Below are 27,225 nucleotides of genomic sequence, written 5' to 3'. Positions count from 1 at the left end.
TATTATTATTATTATTACTTTTAATATTTGACTTAAGAGTGCTTGTATGCCTTGTAGTGTTAAATGTGTTATTTTGATGGTTTATTCCATACTCAGAAAGTAAAATAATATTGTATTATAGCAATATGTTAATCAAAATTAAAATATATATTCTAACCTGATCTCCAGCAACTCCAGGGGGGCCTTGTGGTCCTGGAGCCCCTGGTGCACCCTAAAAAAAATAGAAAAAGGTCACAATCATTTTATTATGATTATGTTTGATAATACTTCAGTCATTATTTTTAGAACATTTCATAGTAAGCAGAATCATCGATCCAGAACTCTAGTTCCCATTTTGCACAAGGCAGGAGCCAATGATGTATGACATGCAGGTCCACTACTGTACGTGCTGAGACACACACCAAAGCTCATTCACACTGGGCCTCCTTCAGAGTCACTAAGTAATGCCATTCTTATATGGGAAGAAAATAAAATAGCTGGAAAAAACAAATTTGGCCATGAGAAGAACATACAAATTCTACACAACGTGATGACCTCTTATCCAAACCCTGGGAAACGGTACCAGAGCAGTGTTATACTAGCAGCACAGTTGTACCCAAGAACAATTTTAGGTTCCATCAGTTTTCCACACTTGCATTCTTCCAATTAGGTATTCAGAGAGCCAGAGTAGTTTTCATATACTAACAAATATGATGGGAAATTGTTGTGCCATATTGAATTTCCACTTGTTTTGTCAAAGGTGGATTTTCCTTATTTATCTGGTCAGGGTCATTAAACAAACTAGTATGTCATCAACATGAATTGATAGATTGATATGTATGTTTATTTGCATAATAGTTGATAATTTTCTAGTGCACACATATCTGAGCCATGACTCATTATGTCACTTTTAACTTCTGAAAAATGATAATGCACATATATATGGGATGAAGTAACATCCTGGATATTATTACAGTTTAAAACATTAACAAATAAAATGAGATAGTTCAGTCCATCAAGAGTGTGTGAACAGCTAATAGCTATGGTGTCCCCAGCAGCTCTATCAATTGGCTTTAAATGGCCTAAGTGTCAGCACATATCTCAGAAGTTAATTCAACTACCCATCTAACTTACTGCAAATTAAAGCTTAACTTTATCTAAAATAACTAGATTTGGTGCATCTGCAAGGACATGAAAGCACAACTGAAAACTTGTTAAAAGGAAAATTCAAACAAATTTATGAAACATGTGGAATCAGTTAACTCTAAATATTATTGAAAGTATCATATTTCAGTTACTTTGAAAATATTAAATTAAGAAAGCATTGCTAAGATATCTTGTGCTGTTATTTAATTAGTAAATCAAAATGAGGTGTCACTTTAATAATGGAAAAAGCAAACAGCAAAGCAGCTTTTCAAATACAATACGGCTAAAGTGGATATTTGTATTGGAACTACTAGTGGATCCAAGCAGTCGCCAAAGCAGACATCATAAATAAACTGATTAAACAATGACAAGTTAGGAAAAGAATTCTGAAGTACTGATTTGCATTTTTTGTTTTTCTGTCTCCCCAAGTATTTAAATATTTAAATTATTGGCACCAAACCCTGAGTTTAAACAAGAGCTCATAGTTCTTCTTCTTCTTCTTCTTCTTCTGTCCTCTACATCTTGCTCTGTTACACCCATCACCTGCATGTCCTCTCTCACCACATCCATAAACCTCCTCTTAGGCCTTCCTCTTTTCCTCTTCCCTGGCAGCTCTATCCTTAACATCCTTCTCCAAATATACTCAGCATCTCTCCTCTGCACATGTCCAAACCAACGCAATCTCGCCTCTCTGACTTTGTCTCCCAACCATCCAACTTGAGCTGACCCTCTAATGTCCTCATTTCTAATCCTATCCATCCTCGTCACACCCAATGCAAATCTTAGCATCTTTAAGCTTTCTGGTCAGTGCCACCGTCTCCAACCCATATAACATAGCTGGTCTCACTGCCATCCTGTAGACCTTCCCTTTCACTCTTGCTGATACCCGTCTGTCACAAATTACTCCTGACACTCTTCTCCACCCATTCCACCTGCCTGCACTCTCTTTTTTACCTCTCTTCCACAATCCCCATTACTCTGTACTGTTGATCCCAAGTATTTGAACTCATCCACCTTCACCATCTCTACTCCCTGCATCCTCACCATTCCACTTACCTCCCTCTCATTCACACACATGTATTCTGTCTTGTTCCTACTGACCTTCATTCCTCTCCTCTCTAGACCATATCTCCACCTCTCCAGGGTCTCCTCGACCTGCTCCCTGCTATCGCTACAGATCACAGTGTCATCAGCAAACATCATAGTCCACGAGGACTCCTGTCTAATCTCGTCTGTCAACCTGTCCATCACCATTACAAATAAGAAAGGGCTCAGAGCCAATCCGTGATGTAATCCCACATCCACCTTGAATGCATCCGTCACTCCTACCGCAGACCTCGCCACTGTCACACTTCCCTCAAACATATCCTGTACATATGCTTTCTCCAGGTCCACAAAGATGCAACGTAACTCCTTTGGTCCTTCTATATACTTCTCCATCAACACCCTAAGAGCAATCTGTGGTGCTCTTTCTTGGCATGAAACCATCAAATAGCTCATAGTTCCTAGTTTAAAATGTCATGTTTCATGTCATTTGTTCTGTGGCTACCCAAAGCTAGAATCTGAAACAAATGCATTTTGATGCATTTCTCTGCTTGTGACAGATGTATGCAAAAAGCTCTACATGACATTTGAATTTAAAGGTACTGTTACATTATCAGAATTTTTAGACATGATATCCATCCATTATCCAACCCGCTATATCCTAACTACAGGGTCACGGGGGTCTGCTGGAGCCAATCCCAGCCAACACAGGGTGCAAGGCAGGAAACAAACCCTGGGCTGGGTGCCAGCCCACCACAGGGCACACACACACATACACACACCCACACACCAAGCACACACTAGGGACAATTTAGAATCGCCAATGCACCTAACCTACATGTCTTTGGACAGTGGGAGGAAACCGGAGTATGCACGCAGACACGGGGAGAACAAGCAAACTCCACGAGGGGAGGACCCGGGAAGCAAACCCGGGTCTCCTAACTGCGAGGCAGCAGCGCTACCACTGTGCCGCCCCTTGGGCATGATATGACGTACAAAAAGAAAGTCTAACAAAAGACAAATCTTACCTTTTGCCCATCTTTTCCTGCCTCTCCTTTTTCACCCTGTTTGCCTTTGTGCCCCTGGTAGGTTAAAAAAAAAAGAGAGACAATAAATACGAGTTCAAATCTGGATTACCTCACTTATTTCAGAAAGTATCTATTCATCTAGTCTCTCATTTTTCATAACTATGTATTCTGGGTGGAATCATGGCAGAAATGACATATTGTTTAATAACACTAAAAATGGGACTAAAGGACTTTTGTTTTCAGCTGTCTTGTAGCCTTTTCAGTGGCTGTGTTCTCCATCAATGACACAGACACTCAGTCCTCGTGTCACTTTATTTATTGTTTGTCTATTGAGCAGGATGTTCGATGTCAAGTCTGGTCACTATCTGTGTAGATTTTGCATGTACTGTGTGGGTTTTATTATAGGATGTTTTCTGGCCGGCCATGGTCCTGTACTGAAATAAGTGTGTTTAATAAATTAAAAAACCAGTGAAGGAAATGTCAGGTCATTTTCTAACCTGCTAAATCCAGACCAGGTTTATGTGTGGGGACCCTGGAGTTTGCTGGAGTTCATCCCAGCCAGCCTAGGGTGCAAGGTAAGAACAAACCCGAGACCGGGTGCCAGTCCACCGCTGGGTGAACACACACACCATACTCACACTAGGACCAATTTAGCATCATCAGTTCACTTATTCTGTGTGTCTTTGGACATTGGGAGGGAGCTGGAGTACCCAGAGAAAACCCACACAGACACGAGGGGAACATGCAAACTGCAAGCAAGAAGGTCCCAGGACACAAACCCTGGTCTCCTTACTGTCATTTTTACTTGCTCTTAACAAAATGTGACACTACTATTTATTTGTCCCATGGGTTTGACTTTAAGACACAAATTTATGTGTTTATTGAAAATAACGTGCCAGAGATATGAAATTACATGAACTTTCTGCCATTCATTTCTGGATCTTAGCCTTAATTTGAACTTTGAACATATTCACTCATGTTGGTTCAGTACAGTTAATGTACACAGGAGATATACTGATTTAATTTATTGAAAATGTAAACAGCATAAAGCAGGTATTATCAAAACACATATTGAACATTTTTAACAGTTACACTGAGTCCATTAAAACTGAATGGTAGACTGACTGTGAGGAAACATGGAAACGTGAGAAAGGGCAAAAAAGTATTAACATTACCAACTATGAACTGATTTTTTGTTTTGTGTTGCTTCCACTTTCATGCTTCTGCAAGATTACATTTGTAAAATATATGAAAAGAAGAAAACCTTAAGTCCTGGTAGGCCGGGGTTTCCTTGAGGACCTGCTGGACAGGACGTTGGGCACTGATAAAAATAAATAATAACAATAATAAAAATAAGAAACAAGACACAAAATCTGTTCATGTTTGACAATGAACTAGTTCTGTAAGTTGCTTGATTTTCTATAAGAAAATTGTGTAACTTTTCAGCATTTTAAAATTACATTCTAGGTATAATATGATTCTGTGCATTATGTAATACACTGCACTATTTGATTCAAAAATTAGTATAAACAATTATTTGATGGTATTGAATTTTTTTCCTCTTTTTTGTGTGATGTAAAACAATTAGCTACGTTAAAGTAGAAATTGTAAAAGGCAAAGATTCAAGGAAAAAGCAAAGCTTAATCAAACCAAACAGGCCCTTGATTTTTATAATTTGACCAAATTTGACTTATCTTGTAAATCTGCCCATAACAAGATGTCCATCATGATTAAAGATTTTTAATTCTTACCAAATCTCCACTTCCATCTCCAGCAAAGGTACCAGGTGGACCCTAAAATGAAATATGGCATCTCAGTTGTGTTACCATCACTTACTAATAAACCTTCTTGCTGTATAGTTGAAAATTTATAGAAGAACAATGCAACTATCAAGCCAGTACTAATTTATAATTAGACTCTTGTCTCGATGCATGCTCAATAATCCAGGTAAGGAAATCCTAGAAATTTGATTCTGTTCATCTGGACAAAGTTTTTAAGTTGGAGAAATATTTCGAGACTTATCCAAGTCTCTTCCTCAGTCTCAATTGACTGCAGGTTTCCCCAACCTTATAAACAGTACCTTTGCTTAAAAAAGGAACGACCATCTCTGAACAGAGGAGGGGGCCTAAGGGTACATCTGTCGCCATCTCACAATGCTGTGATTGCAGCCATTCCTCAACCCTCTATGAATGGTTCACACGTCTACTAATCAGTGGACAATTTGCATATCACTGATCAACTGGCCCTTTGTCAATGGTGCTAGTCTCTGTGATTAAGCAAAGGTACTGTTTATAAGGTTGGGGAAACCTGCAGTCAATTGAGACTGAGGAAGAGACTTGGATAAGTCTCGAAATATTTCTCCCACATAAAAACTTTGTCCAGATGAACAGAATCAAATTTCTAGGAATTAGACTCTTGCATCGTCCTCCAGAAATCTTTATTTTCACCTTGAAATGTACAATACGAAATGAATGCATAATGTTTTGAACTTCATAGGCATGTTTGGTTATCGCATTCCAATCAGGTTGCGACTAAATGCCAATAAAGAAGTCCTGCCAGATTCCAGTCCTGCAAACTCTTTTGCTTGAGGACACTGGGTCATTTCTTTGACAATTCAGAACAACATCTCTGATTTCCCTTTGTGTATAACAATATTTGAGACCCATTTTATTTTGTGATAAATTACAATGTAGTCCTGTAACATATTGGACGATCACAATGTTTCTGATATATTCTCAAGTGTTATACACACATGGCTTTTGTATCAAATCACTGGAAGTAAACCAAAGTGAACTATGATCATGTAATATTATAAAATAGGCGGATAAATACAAAATAACACAACTTCAGTACACCCTATGTGTGTAATTTTCTAATGTTTGTACTCAGCTTTTTCCAGTTGAAATGACTGCTTAAGATATCATCAAGTTAAGGGACTCATTAAGTTAATAAAAATGCAGTTATTATTCAAACATTAAAGCACATATTGCATCTTGTACCGATGTTACAGACAGATGGGTAAGGTAACATCTCTCTGAAACAACAAGTAAACAACAAAATACGTTTTCTATGCTGCGCTGTATGTGTTTGAACTCTCCATAAGCCATCGCAATGTGCTGTATTGCATCAGCTTCTATTCATTGTGGTTGCCTTTTCATTTACCCTTGTATATTTACTTTCAAAATTATGATTTCTATCAATATCATTAATAATAATATAGTATTTTAACTTTATTACTTCATCTGTTATATTTGTATTATAATATTTGCTTTGCGGCACGATGGCGCAGTGGTAGCGCTGCTGCCTCGCCGTTAGGAGAACCGAGTTCACTTCCCGGGTCCTCCCTGTGTGGTTTGCATGTTCTCCCCGTTTCTGCATGGGTTTCCTCCCACAGTCCAAAGACATGCAGGTTAGGTGGATTGGCGATCCTAAATTGTCCCTAGTGTGTGCTTGGTGTGTGGGTATGTGTGTGTGCCCTGCAGTGGGCTGGCACCCTGCTCAGGGTTTGATTCCTGCATTGCGCCCTGTGTTGGCTGGGACTGGCTCCAGCAGACCCCCATGACCCTGTAGTTAGGATATAGCGGGTTAGATAATGGATGGATATTTGCTTTTCTTACCATCATTATTGTAACTTCTTAAAATTTTATTACTAATGTACCACTCTGAGACAGTAACATAACAATGGAGAAAATACTCATAAGAAATTAGACATGTGGTGATTTCCATATATCTAAAGCAGTGGTTTTCAAGTTCAGTCCAAGTGATTCCCTATTATTGCAGGTTTTGTTCCAACCACTTTGAAAATCAGTGAGTCATTTTACCTCTAATTAATCTCATTGTTTAATTATCTAATTTTTTTTCCAGTTCTGCATAGTAGTTGTGTGAGATTTTCATTCAATATAAATGTAGAAATAGTCTTACTTTCACCGTATGTCTAACATAACTTAACTCATGTGCCATTTTCCTTCTCATTTGCTCTTTTTATGGAGTTTACACCCTTAATTCTGTTCCAGCAATGGCACTTGAAATTGAAAGAAGTGAACACCAGGGCAAATGAGACAGAATGATTAAACACTTCACTCCAGGAATTTCAAAACTGGGCATTGGAATGTATGTTACAAGTATATACTCGCGTTTAAATTCTCCTGAGGATAAGTCGGGGCTTGATTTTATCGTATAATTTCCGGTATTTTATAATGTCGGTTGTATACGTCGAATGCGGAAAACTCACGCTATTGGTCCAAGAGATTATGATATGCTAACACCCACCTGAGAGAGTAACCACGGAGTACACTGCCTTTTTTTCTATGTAATGTGCCAACATGACCACATGGTAATACTCAAACTATTCCGAAGCGATGTTTGCACTGTTTTGTGTTTTTTGTATCTCACACCCTCATACACCTTTATTGTAGAGCATCCCTTATCTACGATGGAGCGTTTGATCAGAAGAAAATATGAAGCTGGTCTTAAATTAAAAGTCATTGAAGTGGCGAAAGAAATTGGTAACAGCGCTGTTGCAACAAAATTCAATGTGTCTGAGAAACTGGTGTGAGATTGGAGAAGGCAAGAAGATGTAAAAAAAATAAATTAAGTGTCGTATTTTTGAACAGACGCTTAAGTCGGGGTCTCATTTTATGATCGATTTTTTGGGTTTCAAGACCCGACTTAGTTACTTTTTACCCTTCATTCTCTTATGGACAGTGCCGAGTAACAACAATACTAAAAGATTAATTTTAAGTGCACAAACTAGTTGATTTCAAAACCCAGTAAGTTAATGAATGTTTTAGAACTATGGGGAAAAAATAAAAATACACTTACAGGAGGACCTGGAAGACTCTGGTGTGCCTGGAGGACCACGTGGACCAGCCGGACCCTATCACAAAAATTATAAATCACTTATTGTTCAGAAGTTGCATGAAAACATGGTTTTGTATTTAGCTATCACAAATATTTTGCTTTACATAATAATTTGCAGTAATTTTATATTTTGACTTAGATTAAGAAAAATAAGAACAGTAATACAGACCCCTTTGCCTTGACAACAACGATACATACAATATTAATCATTTTAAGAATTGTTTGTTCATTCTTTTACCTCAGGGCCTAAATTTCCAGGATCTCCAGCTGGGCCAGGACTACCAGAAGGTCCCTAAAATCAAAATTAATAAATGTTTATTAATTTCATTTTTAACTATTAGTAGTCTCCTTAGCATTATATCTTCCCCTAGGAAAACAAGCCAAAAGCGCTTAATTTTTTCAACAAGAAAAAATATTATTACGTGTAACAGAAACATGTAAATACCAAAACATTAACATAAACACAGTAGGAAAGGCATGTCTAGTGTCCACTGTTGTATTGATGCAGTATTGATTTAGTCCCTGTTCTTTGTGTGATATGGTTTGGCACAGCCAGTACAGTAGAAGCGTGTTTCTTTGCACACTTTTCTTACAATATTTTTTTCTGTTGTTTTCACATGGGAGGAGAGAACATCAGTGCCTGTTCTGCACAGTTCAAGGCTCAGTGACTTCCACATGTCCCCTGACACAAGTATTAACAGTTACTGCATTATGAACAGTGCTTAGGGGATTAACGTATTTCTTGTCCTTCTGCTTGATTGCAATCATTTTGCCTTTTTGTCACGGAGCTACTTGCACCACGGTGAACCTTCCTGCGATCCAACTCACTAGGCATATCATGGTGGTTCGATCATACAGTGTCATATGCACCAGTTTTACTCTCTTTGTCAACGTCTGATAACTAATTCACACTGCCATCACTGTCGCTTGATTCAATTAATAGTTACCTTTTTAGTTTGTTCTAAAACTGGCTTTACAGCGTCTCACTAACACACCACTGTATGTTTTGGCTTAAGGCTTAACCCCACAGCAGACTACAGTCCTGAGCAATATTCGGGCTTACTGCTCCATATCTCTTTATTTGAGCAGGACTTGGGAATAACTGTATTTACATAGAAAACCCAAGCCCGAGAGATGCTTACTGTTAATGTCAAGGAGTTTAGCAGCGTTTATTTTACCATATCAAAAAGGAAAAAAAATTATATTTAAATCCATTTTCTAGGAATGCTTCTGTCATATTTAAATTAACAAGCAATAACAACTTTCAGCAGAATTCATAAAAAAGTCACGTTAAAGGTATTAATGTTCATAGAAAGGTCCAAGTACAATGGAGACCCAAGTTAGTGACTCAGACATTACATGGGACAATTTTTTTTTTCCATTTTTAAGATATTTATTTAGTTTTTGATTATATTTTTTATTTAATTTTTCACCATTTTCTACTATTAGTTTTTATTCAGTTTTTCATTCTTTATCAGTGTTAGCTTTTCAGCTATTAACTTTAAGTTTTTGTCACATTTTATTAGTTTTGTTTTACTCACCAAAATGTCCACATGGACCCTGTTTTGCAGAGTCTAAAAATACATTAATAGTTTTCTTTATAGTTGTTAAATGTTTTATCATTCATGTTGTGCCCATCGACATATTAATTACAAGTTTATTGTCTGTGAAAGAACGATAATGTGACAGTTCAAAATTTCAAGTATAATCAAAAATGCAAGAATCAAATAGATACTATGCTATGATGTCATTATTTACTTTAACTTGCAATAAGTTTAAGCAAGTGATTTTTTAGTTTCCAAAATGCTTTCAATTTTAAGTCTGAGATAAATGAACTCTTATTTTGAAAATACTTTTGATATTTCCTGATGCTGACTGAATATTATCTACCCATTTATAAACTTTGCATTCTTTCAGGGAATTCTTACTTTGGTTATTTTTGAAATACTGATGAAGTCAATTCTTGAACTGCATTAATAACAGTAATAACAGAATTATGCATTAAAGTTTTTGCATTTACATAGTGCATTTCTGCAGGCATTTTATTTGCATCAAATACAGAACATCTCAGATCATTCACTTAATAGACAACATATTATACAAAACTTGGGTAGCTCCCTGTAAGCCTAAACTGGGCGATTTCAATTAAACAACACATTTCAAAATAAAACATATATTAGCAATTGAGCATGCTTAATGACACACTTCTAATATCAGTCTATAAAACAATGTCTATTGTTACACACTCAGTCCATGTATACACTGGACGAAAATCTAATTAATCTGTCACTGCAATGATAACATCAGTAAGAAATCGATAACTTTGCAAAATAAGGCAGTAAACATCTGTAGCTGGTTACTGTGATCTGTGCCACACACTAAGAAATTCAGGGATCTTTCTCATTCTGCCACTTAACTCTGATATGATAGTTAGAAATTACTATGTACAGTGGAACCTCGGTTCACGACCATAATTCGTTCCAAAACTCTGGTCGTAAACCGATTTGGTCGTGAACCGAAACAATTTCCTCCATTGGATTGTATGTAAATACAATTAATCCATTCCAAACCATACGAACTGTATGTAAATATATATTTTTCTCAAGTTTTTAAGCACAAATATAGTTAATTAAACCATAGAATGCACAGCGTAATAGTAAACTAAATGTAAAAACATTGAATAACACTGAGAAAACCTTGAACAACAGAGAAAACTAACACTGCAATAGTTCGCGCTATAGTGCTACCAACCGCTGGCTAAAAACACTTTTTTTAATGAGTTTTAAGCATAGGGAAAAAAATGAACATTTGAAAAAATCTGTAATTTAATAAACCACCAAGAAAAGTAACATTGCAACAATGCAAGCTACGAACCGATCGCTGTAAACAGAAGTGAAAACAAAATCAAGCCCAGTGCATTCTTTAAGTGCCTTCCTACCTTATGCGTCCAGCTCTCTCTCTCGCATGCCTGTGTGTGTGTGTGTGTGTGTCTCTCTTTCGTGTGTGTTGTGCTCTCTCGCTCTCTCTCTTGCTCGCTGCACAGGGAGAGACTGAACATGTACAAACCGAAAGGGAAACTGGCTTGTTCATGTACCGAGTGTGTGGTCATGAACCGAGGCAAAAGTTTGGCGAACATTTTGGTTGTAAACTGATTTGTACGTGTACCGAGATGTTCATGAACCGAAGTTCCACTGTAATATAAATATTATTATTTTAGGACATAAAAATCAGACTTCAAAATATAGTACAGGTCTCTGTTAATACTCCATAACAAAATGTGCTCTGACATATTCTAATAAACATCTCTAATGACATAAATGAGGCATTTTGGTAACATTTTAGTTTAGGAACTGCAAAAATGCATCTATTACTCATTTAATGTTCTGTAACAAGACCTTATCAAAGGCTTCTTTTGGTCTTTATACACTTATAAAACATCAGTAGAAAGGTCATTCATCTCTGTGCAGTGTGGCATATTGACATGATGGTAACATGTCTTGTTAATATGAAGGATTCACAGGTCTTACACTAAATATGTAATATCAAGAGAAATATGTCTTAGTTGGGCCCCCTCAGACCACTCCATAATGATGTTTTGTTAGTAGGTCACAATGAATAAACACTTTACTGATGCTCTGTAAGTGTTACGAAGACCAAAAGAAGTGTTTGTTAACATCTTGTTACTTAAGAGTTAATGAGTAATTGATGTATTTTTGTAGTACTTAAAGTAATGTGTTACGGGTGTTTTATTATAGGTGTCATCAAATTTAATTATATCTCATTTCTGGATACCTAATTTCAATGAAAGGAGAAAATGCTATACAGAGCAAAATGACAGTGAAACACAGTGTCAAACTGTCAACTTATGACTAAAGTAAAGTAAAAACTGTAGCAAACAATAGGTACAGGAAAAAAATACAGCAAGAGAATCATTGAAAGAACATGAAATCAAGAACAGAGAATAATGCATTTCCAAACAGAGAATTCAGTTATAATCAAAGAGAAAGGTTAATTTCAGGTAATGACAGGAGGTGAAAAGTGAAAAAGAGATCTTTTAGTCTTGATTTAACAATTATAAGCATTGGAACCTAATGAAGAGGTCTTGGTGGATTGTTGCACATAATAAAAACTTTTTTAAGGGTTCTGTAGTAGAGAAGTATCTATTTGCAGAGCCACAGCTTGATATTTGTATATGATATTGCCATTGTGAGGCTTTGAGACAGAATGAACCCTAGTATCTGAAGATCCAAGCTGTTTCATAGATATGCAGGTAAGCAGTATACTGTTTGGTGGTGACCATCACCACTTTGTAAGTTAATAGCAGAGGTTTAGTTGTTTATGTAATCAGAATACAGTAGTATGGTCAGGTTACACAGAATTTGCATGTTTTTGCTGACTGTGCTACCTACGATCTTCTCTGGATATTCATGCTGCTCTGACATTACTACAAAGGTCACCATGGTTACACTCGCTTGTCAAGCATAAGTACCTGTGGTGACACATACCAATTAATGACTCTGTTATGGCAAGTTCAAAATTATGATATGAGAAGAGAAAAGGATTAGAAAAAGATACAGGAAACAAGTAAGGATTGATACCGAAAGATCAAAAAAATTTGAATCACTAAACTTTCAAAACTGCTAAAATTCATAGTCAGAAAGAGAGAGAGAAAAAGATTAGGAGCAATGGCTGATTACATCACATTGCCGCAACCACCACACGACGAACCACCTGGATTGGGACCCAAGTGCAGCGGGTGACACCTCAGTACCACACTGGAACAATGTGAGGTTTTTTTTACGGTGGCTAGAGTGCCAATCCTGCCACCAACCCCCAAGTTTTCCCTGTAAGTTGGAGGACCTGCTTGTGGGGCTGGATGCAGGTTAACATCATACCCAGGACGGAGCAATTGCAGGTTAAGGGCCTTCAAAAGGCCCAATGGAGTACAGTCACTTTTGGTGTTTATGATATTTGAACCAGCAACCTTCCAATTATTAGAAAAGAGCCAAAAATTGTTAACTGAAGTAGAATGAAAACTAGTAAACAACTGTAAAAAACAACAAAGTTATCCACAATCTCGGATGAAGATGTGACCCAAGCGATGACCTTTTATTTTGTCACCCTGATGATGTTACAAACCAAGTACATCTAGGTTTTAACCAAGGAAACATATACACAAATGTTGGCAGCCATAAGTACAAAAAAATGGCACAGGCAAAATAAAATAATAATTCAAAAATGCCGATACCAAAAACAACATAATAAATCAAATCCTTATACTGTAAAACCCAGAATGGGTGAGAAAATACTAGGAAATCTGTGCAGAAAATGTTAAAATAAATTAAATATGAAATGGCATCATAACAGCAGAGGCGTGCAAATGCAAAACATCTCAGGTTTTTCTGGTCTTTGAGACTTTACACCATCTTTGTGGTTTAATTTCCTTAAACTGTAGTTTGGCTCCTCGATTATTTTATGAATCCTGGTGTATTTTTTATTTTTCTCTGACAATGGCTGGAGCAAGTCAGGAAAGTGGTCGTTTTTGGCTCTTTGTAGATGTAATTCAGCTTTTGAATACTCAGAAATAAGCCTTTTGTGCTAACATATTTTTTATGATTTGTTGTTTAAGGAGTTTTGCACCATGAGCAGTTTTCATGCTAAATCTCTCTGATCCTATTTTCGGGAATGTTCAACAGCGGATCTTGTTCTTCCAGTAGTTAACAGTTGTAGCCTGCAGCCGGGGCTCTTGCCTGGCCGGGACACCTCCACGCTGGGGGGACCAGGGGAGCATGCTTGGACAGAGTGTTACCTCCCTCAGGACACTAGATAGCAACGCCCCTGGCTTGTAGTGGTACATCTGACTCCTGCAGGGCTTCATGGGAGTTGGAGTTCGATATAGCCCTGTTGGGATCTGCAGGCACCGTCAGGGGGTGCTACAGTAAGAGTTGCTGAGCCCTTATGGGCAGTTCTTCCGACCACACCCAGAGGTGCTGCCGGAAAAGCGTAATCAAACACCTGGAGCACTTCTGAATGAATTATATAAGGGACCAGCAGACACCACTCCAGGAGCAAGACTCATGAGGAGAGGGACTAAGCTTGCCAGAGAGGAGTAGAGGAGAAAGGAAAAGAAGAAAAGTGTGTGTGTTTCAGTGTTTATTGGGAATGTGTTGTGCCTGTGGGAAACGGGGAAGGTGTTTCCCACATGGTGAAAAATAAATAAAAAACATTTATTTGTTTTATAAGTGTGTCTCCCGTGTCTGTCTGTGTTGGGTCAGGCGTTGATATAGCGCCTTTTTCTTACAAAGTAAAATCTTTTTCTTTTCCTATGTCAGTGGAACCCTTACAAGTATATGTAAAATAATACGCTGGAAGCTACAGTAGTTATAACATGAGATATAATAAAAGACGATGAGCAGAGCGTGCAGATGACAATGTGGCAGGATAAAATATCAGGAAATAGGACTAAAAATTCGTGTTCTATTTAAAGTCAACACCAATATTTTTAGAATAACGATGGATTCATTTGTTACAAACAAGAATATTTCTGAAGACGGAACTGAATTTTCACAAACTGCATACATTACAAGTTCTTTCCTTGCTGTGGTTTACTATATAAACTATCATCTTTATCCTTTACTTTCTCCATTCTTGTGCTTATTTGTCTTTGGGAACACTTGACCAATTATTATGATCTCATAATTTGCAGCCTTTAAAATATTTTTTTTGATTTAAATACTTACAGGAGGTCCTTCTTGTCCTACTCCCTAAAAGAAATAAAAGGTAAAAAAAAATTAGTTGAGTGCAGAATTAGTTTGTGGAAAAACACATAACATTGAAAGGTTTTTGAGTTATATTCTGACCAAAAATGTTTATATAATAAATTATTTTTAAAAATGAAGAAATGGCCTGGATTGGGAGTTATATTTATTAGAATGGCAACACTGTACAGTAAGTGTACATTTTTGTCTTATTTTGTGGAACTTGAAAGAACTTTTTAAATCTGCAAAACAGCCATATTTTCTGTATAGCACATATCATCCTCTGCGGTGGGTTGGCACCCTGCCCAGGATTGTTTCCTGCCTTGTGCCCTGTGTTGGCTGGGATTGGCTCCAGCAGACCCCCGTGACCCTGTGTTCGGATTCAGCGGGTTGGAAAATGGATGGATGGATGGATGGACATATCATCCTGTCAGAACAAAAAGTAATTGTAGCCAACATTGGAATTACAATAAAACTACAGTAAAAACTGAGTGAAGCTGAAAATCAACAGAAGAACAGTTGTGTCAAAAACAGACTAGGCCAACAAGTACGACCATCTTATTCATCTAGATTGTCCAAAATAGCACAAAGCTGAGATCTGAAGGTCCATAAAGTCCTATACTTGACCACACTCCTAGGTTGTTTGTTACATGAGTCTGTGGTTTGTTATGGAAAGAACAAATTTAAAATATTTGTGTGAAATCTGCTGTTAACAAGTTCCCCACCCGCGTCCCTGTATTCTTGTAGCAGAATTCATTTTAAAATAACAGCCAGGAACCGCTGTACTAATTACTTTGATCATTTTAAACACATAAATCATAATCCGCTCTTAAACTCACTTAGCTTAAATCTTAATATCTGATCACTTAAAAAATTACCATTAAAAAAGCTGTATAAAAAGAAAAATCTAATTTATTTAATAACATTTTATTTCATTCTTCAGAAATAAATAGGCCCATTTATCAGAACTTTCATGGTACGTAAAGAAATATTAGATCTTTATGAATTAACCATAACCCAGGTTTAGCCTTAACCACTTTAAAGATGTAGAATATTCATCCAAAATTTTCCAGTAAAACAGATATTCTCAAGATTTTTAAATTCATTTTTACAACTTCTTTATATGTTGTAAGGAGCCTTATGTTTGTGGGGATCAGCCTATAAGTTGTAAACATCACTTCTCAACTGTAACATTTCTTTATGTATTTTTTGAATTTTGTCATTTTTTCCCACTTGTTTTGATATTTACCAGTAATTTTTTTAATTCATTTTATATCAAGAAAACTCCATTGCATATAACCAAGCCAAACTAGGAAAAAAAAAATCAGAATATTAAAAAATATAATAGGAACAAAGAAGGCAAAACACAATAAAACAGAATTCAACTCTCACCAGAGAGGAGAAGATACTCCAAGAGGATAGGTAAAAAAAACTAAAAAAGAAAAGTACAGAACATTAGTTACCACTGCCTTAATTTGTGAATTTTGTCTTCAGGTTTGTTTTTATTTGAGCAATCTATTTCCTGTGCTTATGTAATTTTTGGAGTTGTCATGTAAAAGGTAAGTAATTTTAATCTTTTCTTTATTACACACAGCCATGTTAGATTCGACCATGTGACCTTAATTCATGACATCACAGGACACGATAGTATAAATATGGCTGCCAGGCTATTCCTTTCTCATTTCTTTGTAGATAAAACATTCTAAAACCATCCTTAGTGTCAGTTAGCTTTTTAAATCAAGTAGGTCTTAGTATTAGTTTTATTACAGCTTTGATGTGCTTTTTGACTTTTATTTTCACATTTGCTTCTTTCCTTGAGCTTTATTTGCCTGTTGTTTCTGTCTTCCTGGTTCTGACCCTTAGCTGTTCCTGACAACGGTTTTTGATTTGTCACACTCACCCACCGGTTATTCTTCATCTGCTCACAATAACCCGGGGCTCCTTTGAAGTATCCTTAACACAAACACCTTAGTAATGATTATACTGCACAAGGTTGGGTTGGATAATTTTGTGGTGAGCAAAGGATTTCATTCAATATGGAAGTACTAAAGCAAAACAGTACTGTCCCACCCTAGCAAGGAACCAAATCTCTAGCCTATAGGGGAGTTTGCAAGAGCTTAAGTCACCTATGGAACCTGGAATTAGATGCCTGGCAATGATATTCAGCTCCTGTGAGTGAAAACACATAAAAAAGCTAGAACAAATATGCACTAAAGCTAAGACACAAACAGAAGACCAAACTACAAAGGCACGCTAAAACATACGTCTGGTTAAGAGTCTCAAGAAACACTATGGCTTTTTAATTTGTAAAAACTTGCTGTTTATTGAAAAACGCCAAGGCTCATCACAGCAACGGGTCTGAGGAAATGGTTACCAGCAAATATTCCTACTGTGTTTCAGCCACCATGATGTATCCAGAAGTTTAAATGTTCTCCCTGTGTATGCATGGGTTTCCTCCAGGTGCTCCGGTTTCCTCCCACAGTCCAAAGACATGCAGGTTAGGTGGATTGACGATTCTAAATTGGCCCTAGTGTGTGCTTGGTGTGTGTGTGTGTGTCCTGCGGTGGGCTGGCGCCCTGCCCAGGATTGGTTCCTGCCTTGTGCCCTGTGTTGGCTGGGATTGGCTCCAGCAGACCCCTGTGACCCTGTGTTGGGATTCAGCGGGTTGGAAAATGAATGGATGGATGGATGATGTATCCAGTGGTTCATGTGGATTTTCTATTTTATTGTTATTTTTGAATTATTTTTGTTTTCAAGTCTTTTTGTAATTTCTATTAGGTTTACTTTTTATCTGTTATTTGTGCATAGTGTCTTTAACACTAGAATTACCAGAGCCTATGAAAAAACTCGTAGATCCGTTCCACCTTAAATCGCTTCGCACCTCTCCATCAGCGTCTTTTGTCCTGTAAATGTGTCAATAAGCAGCAAGCAGCCTGCTATCACATCCCCCACCGCTGCACAGTTTTCTCAGCTCAAGTCTGTTTACCTGTGTGTCAGTTGCTTGGAGTTATTTAGCTTGACTCCTCACTCTATACGACACCTTTTATAAATACTATATCATTATTTGGAACACATGCATTTCATGTGTGTTCTGTGTCTACAACAATCTATGTACAGTAAACACATCGTTAAAACAAACGTTTTTCATGTTTTAGTAATAATTGACAAAATGTAGACATGAAGTGTATAATTTGTGAAGCCTGAAGTCCAAATATCAAATGAACACTTTCACAAAAAGTACAAATATAACAGAACAAGTGCGCTTCTATTCAAGAATATAACTGCAGAAAAAGAACCCGCATTAGGGTGCAACATTCACACCCCTTTGATACGATCGCTTCGGTTTCGCAACGGTAACAACTGTTGACTGGTACTCAAAACTTCATGGGTTCGACCCCGGACGAGTCCGTTTTGAGAAGTGAGCTGCTCTTATTCTTACTATCTTAGAATAAAAACATACATTTGATTTCAGTCAGTAACAGCCGGTGTAAGTTTATGATACTTGTAAAGGTTAGCTTTGTTTTTTTTTTTTAATTCAGTTTTATTCTCTCAGTCACGTTCACGATCCCACCCACCCCCCACATCTGACACTGCTGTTTTCACATAGAGACGCGCTATAACAGATGTGAACTCAGATGATGACACGCAGGTAAACAGACTTGAGCCGAGAAAACTCCGCCGTGATGGGGGATATGATAGTAGGCTGCCTGCTGCTTACCGACACATTTACATAACAAAAGACACTGATGGAGAGGTGCGAATCGATTTAAGGTGGGACGGATCTACGAGTTTTTTCTTAGGCTTTGGTAATTCTAGTGTTAAATGTCCCACCATTTCATGTGTGTTGTGGGTGGAGCACCAGGAGGCAGGGCCACCCTGACATCACTGCTGCTGGGACCTCCTTCTGCCTTTATGTTGATCAGAACAAATTCTTTTTGCTATTCTTTTTTAATTATTATTTAGAAAATTCTCATTTTATAAAGATAATTTGCTTTGGTTTGTCTCAACAAACCAGAGATGTATGGTTACCATCACACATGTAAGGCATTTCTGATGTATTTGAACATTTAAAATCTTTTTGAACTTTGAAAGCCAGCTTCTCATTTTGGGACTTCAGGTTAGTACAAAGGCCATTGCTGGGCAGGTCTATCAGAGTCTGGGCCTGCTTACAGAGTTTTATGGAAACTTTACACCCCTTTTGCCATGTCTGTGACTCTAAATCACAACACCCACAAACTATGAAATATCTGCATGAACGACTCAATTAAACAAACCACCAAGCCAAGTAAATAAAAAGGAACAACAGAAAAAAAACATTTAATGAAAAAAACGTTCCAGTGACTTAAACTGACTTTTGTCTTTTAGTTTTGAAACAAAGTCACAACTTTTAAACATTCAGAGTGCTAAATAATTGAAGACACCATTTCACAAACCTAATATGAGCTACACAGATATTACATTAGGGTGACTGGGAGTTGGGACTTCTTATCATGGTTTATAAGGGTTTGAAGCTACTATTATTTATTACATATTATATGTGAGCCCATAATGCAGCATACCAATGTATATGTTTCTTAGATAAGACAGCATATTAATTATGACTGAAATAAGAGGTTCATTTTTGTTAAATAATAAGTATCATAAAAATGATACATTTCATGTTTGATTATAAGTTATCCATCCATCCAATTTCTGGACCCATTTATTAATTTATTTTTACCGTGATAGAGTGGGCTAATGGCAAACTTCTATTGTGTATTGAACTGATTATTGTTAATTGCAGATTACTCTAAGAAATGAGTGAGAGTGGCTTAGCCATTTAACACAAAAGATAAACTAAGTTAAAGTACTCATGGTTTGTTTGTTTTATATATGAAAACATATTATATACATATGAAAACATTTACTTAAAATAATAAAATCGGACTCTGCATGAATAAAGAAGTACCACTTCCGGTTAGCGAAAATAGCTGAAAAGTTGATAGAAATCTACGTTTTGTACCTAAGACTTGTATGCAAAATGTGGATGACCTAAGTGAAAGTGTACTCAAGTTATCGTGTTTATACACACACAAATGCACACACATACACACACGCACACAGACATAAATCCAAAAATGGTACTTTTGGACTCAGGGAGGTCTAAAATATTGAGATTCATCAAAATCTCTAAATCGAATTTTTGGATGATTCCAATACTTTCACTATACTTCTTATACGAGAAAGTAAAAAAAAAAAAAAGACAAACTTACAGGAGTGCCAGGAGTGCCGGGTAAGCCAGGTGGTCCCTGTGAACAACAATTCAAACACAGATAATTAAAAATGAATGTAATATATCAACAGGTTAGTATCTAGTAGCAGCAGTAGTACAAATAACAGTAGTTCCTAAGGAGACATGACAATAATAAAGCACAAAAATAATTAAGAATGCATAGCATACAGTATTATATATGTGTGATGTATGTATGTATACTGTATGTATATCTACTACATAATAAAACACTTGGGTCTGTGTATCCAGTTCCTCCGAGTAATCTGATTGGCCAGTTTGGTTTTGGTGTGATTGGTCAGTTTAGTGCCATGTTGAAAAAGGAAGTGAGAGTGTGAAACTCACAAGGGGGAGTAAAAGCATATGAGCCACGCTCAGAAAATCACCATCAAAGACATTAAGCGTAAAACTAGACAGGAGGTGACAGAGTATGAGGTGCAGTCTGTACAGGAGCACATTCAAGAGAGGGAGTATCAGTGACGAGGCGTTCACACACACACATGGATATGGAGGAAAGGCACTGAAGGTACACATATGGCACGAGGTAGCAAATATTTTTTCATTATTCTTTTACCTGTCTTACCATTAGAGAAGTTAATGCAACTGTGCCCAAACAACAAACTAAGCAGGCTATTCTATATTTTTAAATATTATAAGTTTTGATGCAGTGCTTTATCTTTTTTACAAAACAAAATGTCAGATTTTAGGTGTGCTGTATTTAAAGAATTGGTTTAAACTTTGAATTACATTTAGTATATTGTGGAGTTGCTCATTTTATCATTGTGTTGCTGGATGGTCCTTGTTAGCTGTGTACAATATTAAATAAACCTACCTGCAAGTGCTAATTTAAGAATATAATCTTTTTTTTTGTCAGTTTGTATTTGGACCTATCAGTTGGGTAAACATATTTGATGAAGTGAGTCACCACCTGTAATCATTTTCTTGTTTGCTTTTAATCTGAACTGCTGAATTACGTGTCCCTTCACTGATCGGGATGAATGCATTCTCTTGACCTCCAATGTTTTTTTAACAACGTGCTCCTTTTTCTTTGTGATCATTTGTAAACTTCTAGCAAATGTCAGGCATACAAGTGTACACAAAGGACACCAGCTGTTGAATTTTAAAGAAATAAAGTTCAAAATTAATGGGAGAGTCAAACATTGAAGTAGAAACTCCAGATCTTTTAAGAAAATAAAAGCTGACACTTGTTACTTCAGAAATCTGTCTTTCTCATCCATCCATTTTTGGAAAACTGTTTTTTTTCTAATAATCGGTTAATGGGCACAATGTTAGAAGTAACATCATTAAGCGCTTCATTCCATCACAAAGAGCCACATTTGTTTCATTATACAAGCTTGTATCCATGCATCCATTTAACCAATTTGTGAGTCCTGGAAAGTCAGAGCATATATCAGCAGCACTTGGGTACAATCCATGAGCAATCCTTGGGTGGGATGCAATTCCTTCAAAAAAGTACTGCATTTTTTTTATCTACAATATTGTAAGCAGCTCTCTGGGTCTGGCAAGGCTTAGTGCATCACAGAAGCACAAGGTAAAATAAAGGAGCCATGGCAGCTTTACAATTTTGTAATTTATTTTTTAATGATGACTGTGTAATCAGTGCTAGCTGTGTAGTCAGACCCTAGCATTTATCTAAGATAACTGTGGTATTAAAAATAGGAAAACAATACATAAAAAAAGAGGCGTAGCTAGGGTTTTCAGCACCTGGGGACAACTGAAGATTTTGCGGCCCCTCCTGTTTGCCAAAATGCAATGGGGAAGGGAAAGAAAATTTTTAAAAATGTATTTAAAATAATAGTATTTTAAGAAAAAAAACTCATTTTTTATTTTAAATAGTTTTAAATTTTTAAATATTTTAATTTTTTTAAAGCACTTTTTTGTGTATATTTTCAAGGTTTCGCTAAATTTATAAAGATAGAACGAAGTAAAATAATTAAGACAACAATGGTAGTTCGAAAATATAATTATTCTAAAATATTATTCAAATATAACATTGCAAAAACTTAAACATTACATTGGATATAATAATATAATAACCTAAAAATGAAGTTAGTATAAAGTAAAAAAAAATAGTTTGATGTATAATGCTTTAAATGTAATTATTAACTTCAAAGAGAAATTTTCCTAGCCTTTGCTGCTGCAAATTTATCGATTAGTTCATCAAAGTGTATGCTGTCGGTAACCTCCCGCTCCACACTCAACAAAGCCAAGGCTGACAATTTTTCCTGTGCCATGGATGATCTCAGGTAGGACAAGATAAGTTTTAATTTACTGAAAGATCTTTCACAACTGGAAATGGAGGTTCCAACAGTCAGTAAAATCAGTTTAATAACGTCAAAAATGTTTCTGGGTGGGAGTCAAGCTTTTTTAGAGTAGTGGAGGGGATAAATTATTCTCTGTTGGGTATGTTTTTTATTTACTTTTTAGTGCATTTAAGAATGTAAAACATTTCATTCTAAAATTTCGTAACATCAATTTGGCGCCCCCTGGATGCTGCACCCAGGGACAGATGTCTCCCCTTACCCCCCCCCCCCAGCTATGCCACTGATAAAAACATGGAAAAGAGTAACTAAAGCTCCATCAGATAGCAAACACTGCAGTCTTTCAAAACAGACCAAGTAAAAACAACCTACAGTATTGTTTGAAAATAAACCATATGTAGAAAAACAACAGAAAAAGACAGAAAAGAAAACTTACACGTTCACCTCGAGGTCCTAATGGCCCCTGTAAACCCTGTAAATCAAATAAATATACAAATATGAGTATGATGATTTATATCATGTGTGTATAATGCTGCAGATATATACTTGTGTGCCCCTTAATTCAGTAATAAAATGGAGCTAAATACAGTGCATCCGGAAAGTATTCACAGCGCATCACTTTTTCCACATTTTGTTATGTTACAGCCTTATTCCAAAATGGATTAAATTCACTTTTTTCCTCAGAATTCTACACACAACACCCCAAAATGACAGCGTGAAAAACATTTACTTCAGGTTTATGCAAATTTATTAAAATTAAAAAAACTGAGAAATCACATGTACATAAGTATTCACAGCCTTTGCTCAATACTTTGTCGATGCACCTTTGGCAGCAATTACAGCCTCAAGTCTTTTTGAATATGATGCCACAAGCTTGGCACACCTATCCTTGGCCAGTTTTGCCCATTCCTCTTTGCAGCACCTCTCAAGCTCCATCAGGTTGGATGAGAAGTGTCGGTGCACAGCCATTTTAAGGTCTCTCCAGAGATGTTCAATCGGATTCAAGTCTGGGCTCTGGTTGGGCCACTCAAGGACATTCACAGAGTTGTCCTGAAGCCACTCCTTTGATATCTTGGCTGTGTGATTAGGGTCGTTGTCCTGCTGAAAGATGAACTGTCGCCCCAGTCTGAGGTCAAGAGCGCTCTGGAGCAGGTTTTCATCCAGGATGTCTCTGTACATTGCTTCAGTCATCTTTCCCTTTATCCTGACTAGTCTCCCAGTTCCTGCCACTGAAAAACATCCCCACAGCATGATGCTGCCTCCACCATGCTTCACTGTAGGGATGGTATTGGCCTGGTGATGAGCGGTGCCTGGTTTCCTCCAAACGTGACGCCTGGCATTCACACCAAAGAGTTCAATCGTTTTCTTTCTAATGGTCTGAGAGTCCTTCAGGTGCCTTTTGGCAAACTCCAGGCGGGCTGCCATGTGCCTTTTACTAAGGAGTGGCTTCCGTCTGACCACTCTGCCATACAGGCCTGATTGGTGGATTACTGCAGAGATGGTTGTCCTTCTGGAAGGTTCTCCTCTCTCCACAGAGGACCTCTGGAGCTCTGACAAAGTAACCATCGGGTTCTTGGTCACCTCCCTGACTAAGGTCCTTCTCCCCCGATCGCTCAGTTTTGATGGCCGGCCAGCTCTAGGAAGAGTCCTGGTGGTTTCGAACTTCTTCCACTTACGGGTGATGGGGGCCACTGTGCTCATTGGGACCTTCAAAGCAGCAGAAATTTTTCTGTAACCTTCCCAAGATTTGTGCCTCAAGACAATCCTGTTTTAGAGGTCTACAGACAATTCCTTTGACTTCATGCTTGGTTTGTGCTCTAACATGAACTGTCAACTGTGGGACCTTATATAGACAGGTGTGTGCCTTTCCAAATCATGTCCAATCAACTGAATTTACCACAGGTGGACTCCAATTAAGCTGCAGAAACATCTCAAGGATGATCAGGGGAAACAGGATGCACCTGAGCTCAATTTTGAGCTTCATGACAAAGGCTGTGAATACTTATGTACATGTGCTTTCTCAATTTTTTTATTTTTAATAAATTTGAAAAAATCTCACGTAAACTTTTTTCACATTGTCATTATGGGGTGTTGTGTATAGAATTCTGAGGAAAAAAATGAATTTAATCCATTTTGGAATAAGGCTGTAATATAACAAAATGTGGAAAAAGTGATGCGCTGTAAATACTTTCCGGATGCACTGTATGTCCAAGCAGCATGAAGGTGCAAACAAATTCAACACTGGACAGCAGTCCATCACAGGGTACACTCAAGCACATATCTTTATTCACTTATAATAAGTCAACTTAGAGGTGCCAGTAATATTAATGCACACATTTTTAGATTTTTTTCATTGAAATTGCTAGACCTTGGGTAAAAATATTAAAAATCATGTGTTCAAAGAGAGAACATACAAGCAGTAACCAGGCTCGGTATAGATCTAAGGTCACTGTAGGTCTGGACCAGCACCATTCTATGGCAGAGAACACTCACTCATTTTGAATACGAATGTTGACAAATAAAGCATCGTGTTAAAGAAAAAAGCCATGAGGACACAGGGAGAAGAAACAAACTCCATGCACACATAGTTACTCATCCAGGATTTTAACCCAGTCCTTGGGGGCCTTGGGGCAGCTAATGTAATCACTGTGTAGCGCATATAATTACTGTATATTGACATCATAAGCAATAAACTGTTGAAATTGTTTAGAAAACAATCTAAACATTAACTATTAGTTAAAATATGTGTACATCAATTCCAGGAAGGCCTGGCAATCCTCTTTGTCCTGGAAGTCCAATTTCTCCTTTTTCTCCTTTAGGACCCTGAAATAAAATCATAAAATTCAGAGTTACTAAACATATTCATTTTAGGTCTATGTTAAACATTCTGAAACTGTCACAGGTACCATTGACACTCGTTTATGTTATTTTTGTTTAAATTATCCATTCATCCATTTTCCACACCTAGTTGTGGGATAATGGGGCCTAACTCTGCAACTTTGTGTGAAAGACAGGACCCATCCCAGTAAGAGATGGCAGTCCAATGCAGGTCATATTGATGAACACAGGCACATTAGTAATTTAATTAACTAATTAACTTCAACTATTACTAACAAGGCCATGATGAGCTGTTTGTGGGGTTTCTCTGTGACCACCACACAGAAGAGCAGAGGGAGGAAATGGGTACAGTCACTAATGCAATCTCTATTTCCCTTCTCAGTATGGAGAACTAAACAGCTGGCAGACTGGTCATGACCTCACTATTAAGTGACCGCTATCCCTACTCATTTCGATCAATCACAACCACTGTGATGGGGTTGTTATTTTATGACCACCTTCAAGGAAGAAGAAGCAACCTTAATTCTAGCATGTGCTGTCCTGAGACAATTATCTCTTTATTTTTCTTGTGTTTGATCACCAGCTTTGCCTTTTGGCCGTGAACAATGTTTCCCTCAAGACCCTACACTTTTAACGTCTTCATTTATCTCTTTTCGCTGAACCCTGTGCTATTACAGAATACATGAAAATGTGCAGCAGTGACTAGGCTGGGATTTGAATCCAGACATAGAGTGTCATGTTTACTGCTTATATGCTGTATTAAGTAAGGTATTATGTTTCCAGAAAATACTGAAGATCTACTGTAACTGCAAAGGTCTTTCATATGTATTAATTACAAAATAAGTGCTTACCACATACATACAAAACAGGCACTTCTATCCAAGTTTCACATACCATATGTTTTTATCTACCTATTTAACTCTTTTTAAATTTCCATCAAGTAATATGTGTTTCTTCAAATTTATCATTGAACTGCTCACATATCATTTTTTGAGTACCAGGACTATGCAGCCCACATCATCCCAGTTTTAGGATCCCTCATAAATGTTAAGAGCAAATGATGCTTGAATCTTAGTATAGTTCGTCATCATTCTATCATTTCTCAAATCAAATTAAGTTGTTACATGCACATTTTATACAGTAAGTTATGTAGTGAAATGCATAGATAGATAGATAGATAGATAGATAGATAGATAGAACTTTAATTGACCCCATGGGGAAATTTGGGTTTATACAGAAGCTCTTTAAATAAATAAGTACATACTGTACATAGATAAGTAAGTAAATAAATAAATATACACACACTTTGGTCTGAACACACACTGGAATGACTATAAAGCAAAAAAATTCAAAAGAAAGAAAAGTTCTGACTTCGTTGTCCCATTCACAGGGAGGCATTATGTAGATGTATTGCTGTTGATATAAAGGAGCCCCCGTAGCATTTCTTGACACACTTCTGCTGAATAATTCATTTGCTGAAAGTCCTCAGTGTTGGTGTGTCAGAGAGAGGATGTGCAGCATTGTTCATAATGGCACTCAGTTTTGTTTTAATTTTTTCCTTCGCTATGACCTCGAGGGGGCCCATAATTAAGCTTCCCCTTTTAATTAGCTTGTTGATTTGGTGGGCCTCACTTGATGTGATGTTACTGTACCAGCCCAACACGTCACAGATTAAAAAATTGCTCTGGACATCACAGAGTTATAGAAGATGTGAAGGATGTCATTCCACACATTTAAGGAATGCAGTCTCCTAAGGATGCCTGCTCTGCCCTTACTTATATAGTTTCTCTGTGTTCCGAGACCAGTGCAATCTGTCATTGATGTGGACCCCCAAGTACTTGTAGGAGTGGACCAACTCTACATCCACTTCTTGAATAGTGACCAGGCATAGGGGCTTTTTGGTTCCATGAAAGTCAAGTCAATAACCAGTTCCTTGGCTTTACTGATGTTAAGATGCAGACAATTCTGTGAATCAAGAAACAAACTCCTCCCCCTGACACCTCTCTTCTGTCTCATTCCCT

At 37.2% G+C, this 27,225-nt stretch overlaps 1 protein-coding gene across 1 annotated transcript in view; it reads right to left on the bottom strand.

The window, feature by feature from the left end:
• The window catches only part of LOC114664066 (collagen alpha-3(IX) chain-like), a 164,941-nt gene that overhangs the window by 51,435 nt on the left and 86,281 nt on the right, over positions 1-27,225 (bottom strand). The window contains exons 10-20 of the mRNA XM_051936132.1: positions 25,118-25,189; positions 22,803-22,838; positions 20,068-20,103; positions 14,798-14,821; positions 8,296-8,349; positions 8,019-8,073; positions 5,034-5,083; positions 4,949-4,990; positions 4,462-4,518; positions 3,198-3,251; positions 158-211 (exon numbers count right to left, since the gene is read on the bottom strand). Of these exons, the coding sequence (XP_051792092.1) occupies positions 158-211; positions 3,198-3,251; positions 4,462-4,518; positions 4,949-4,990; positions 5,034-5,083; positions 8,019-8,073; positions 8,296-8,349; positions 14,798-14,821; positions 20,068-20,103; positions 22,803-22,838; positions 25,118-25,189 (534 nt within the window). The remainder of the gene's footprint in view (positions 1-157; positions 212-3,197; positions 3,252-4,461; positions 4,519-4,948; positions 4,991-5,033; positions 5,084-8,018; positions 8,074-8,295; positions 8,350-14,797; positions 14,822-20,067; positions 20,104-22,802; positions 22,839-25,117; positions 25,190-27,225) is intronic.

The sequence above is a fragment of the Erpetoichthys calabaricus genome, chromosome 13, assembly GCF_900747795.2.
Source record: "Erpetoichthys calabaricus chromosome 13, fErpCal1.3, whole genome shotgun sequence".
NCBI lineage: Eukaryota > Metazoa > Chordata > Cladistia > Polypteriformes > Polypteridae > Erpetoichthys > Erpetoichthys calabaricus.
The sequence above is the reverse complement of the archived record's forward strand: the minus strand, read 5'-3'. Positions and strand labels throughout refer to the sequence as shown.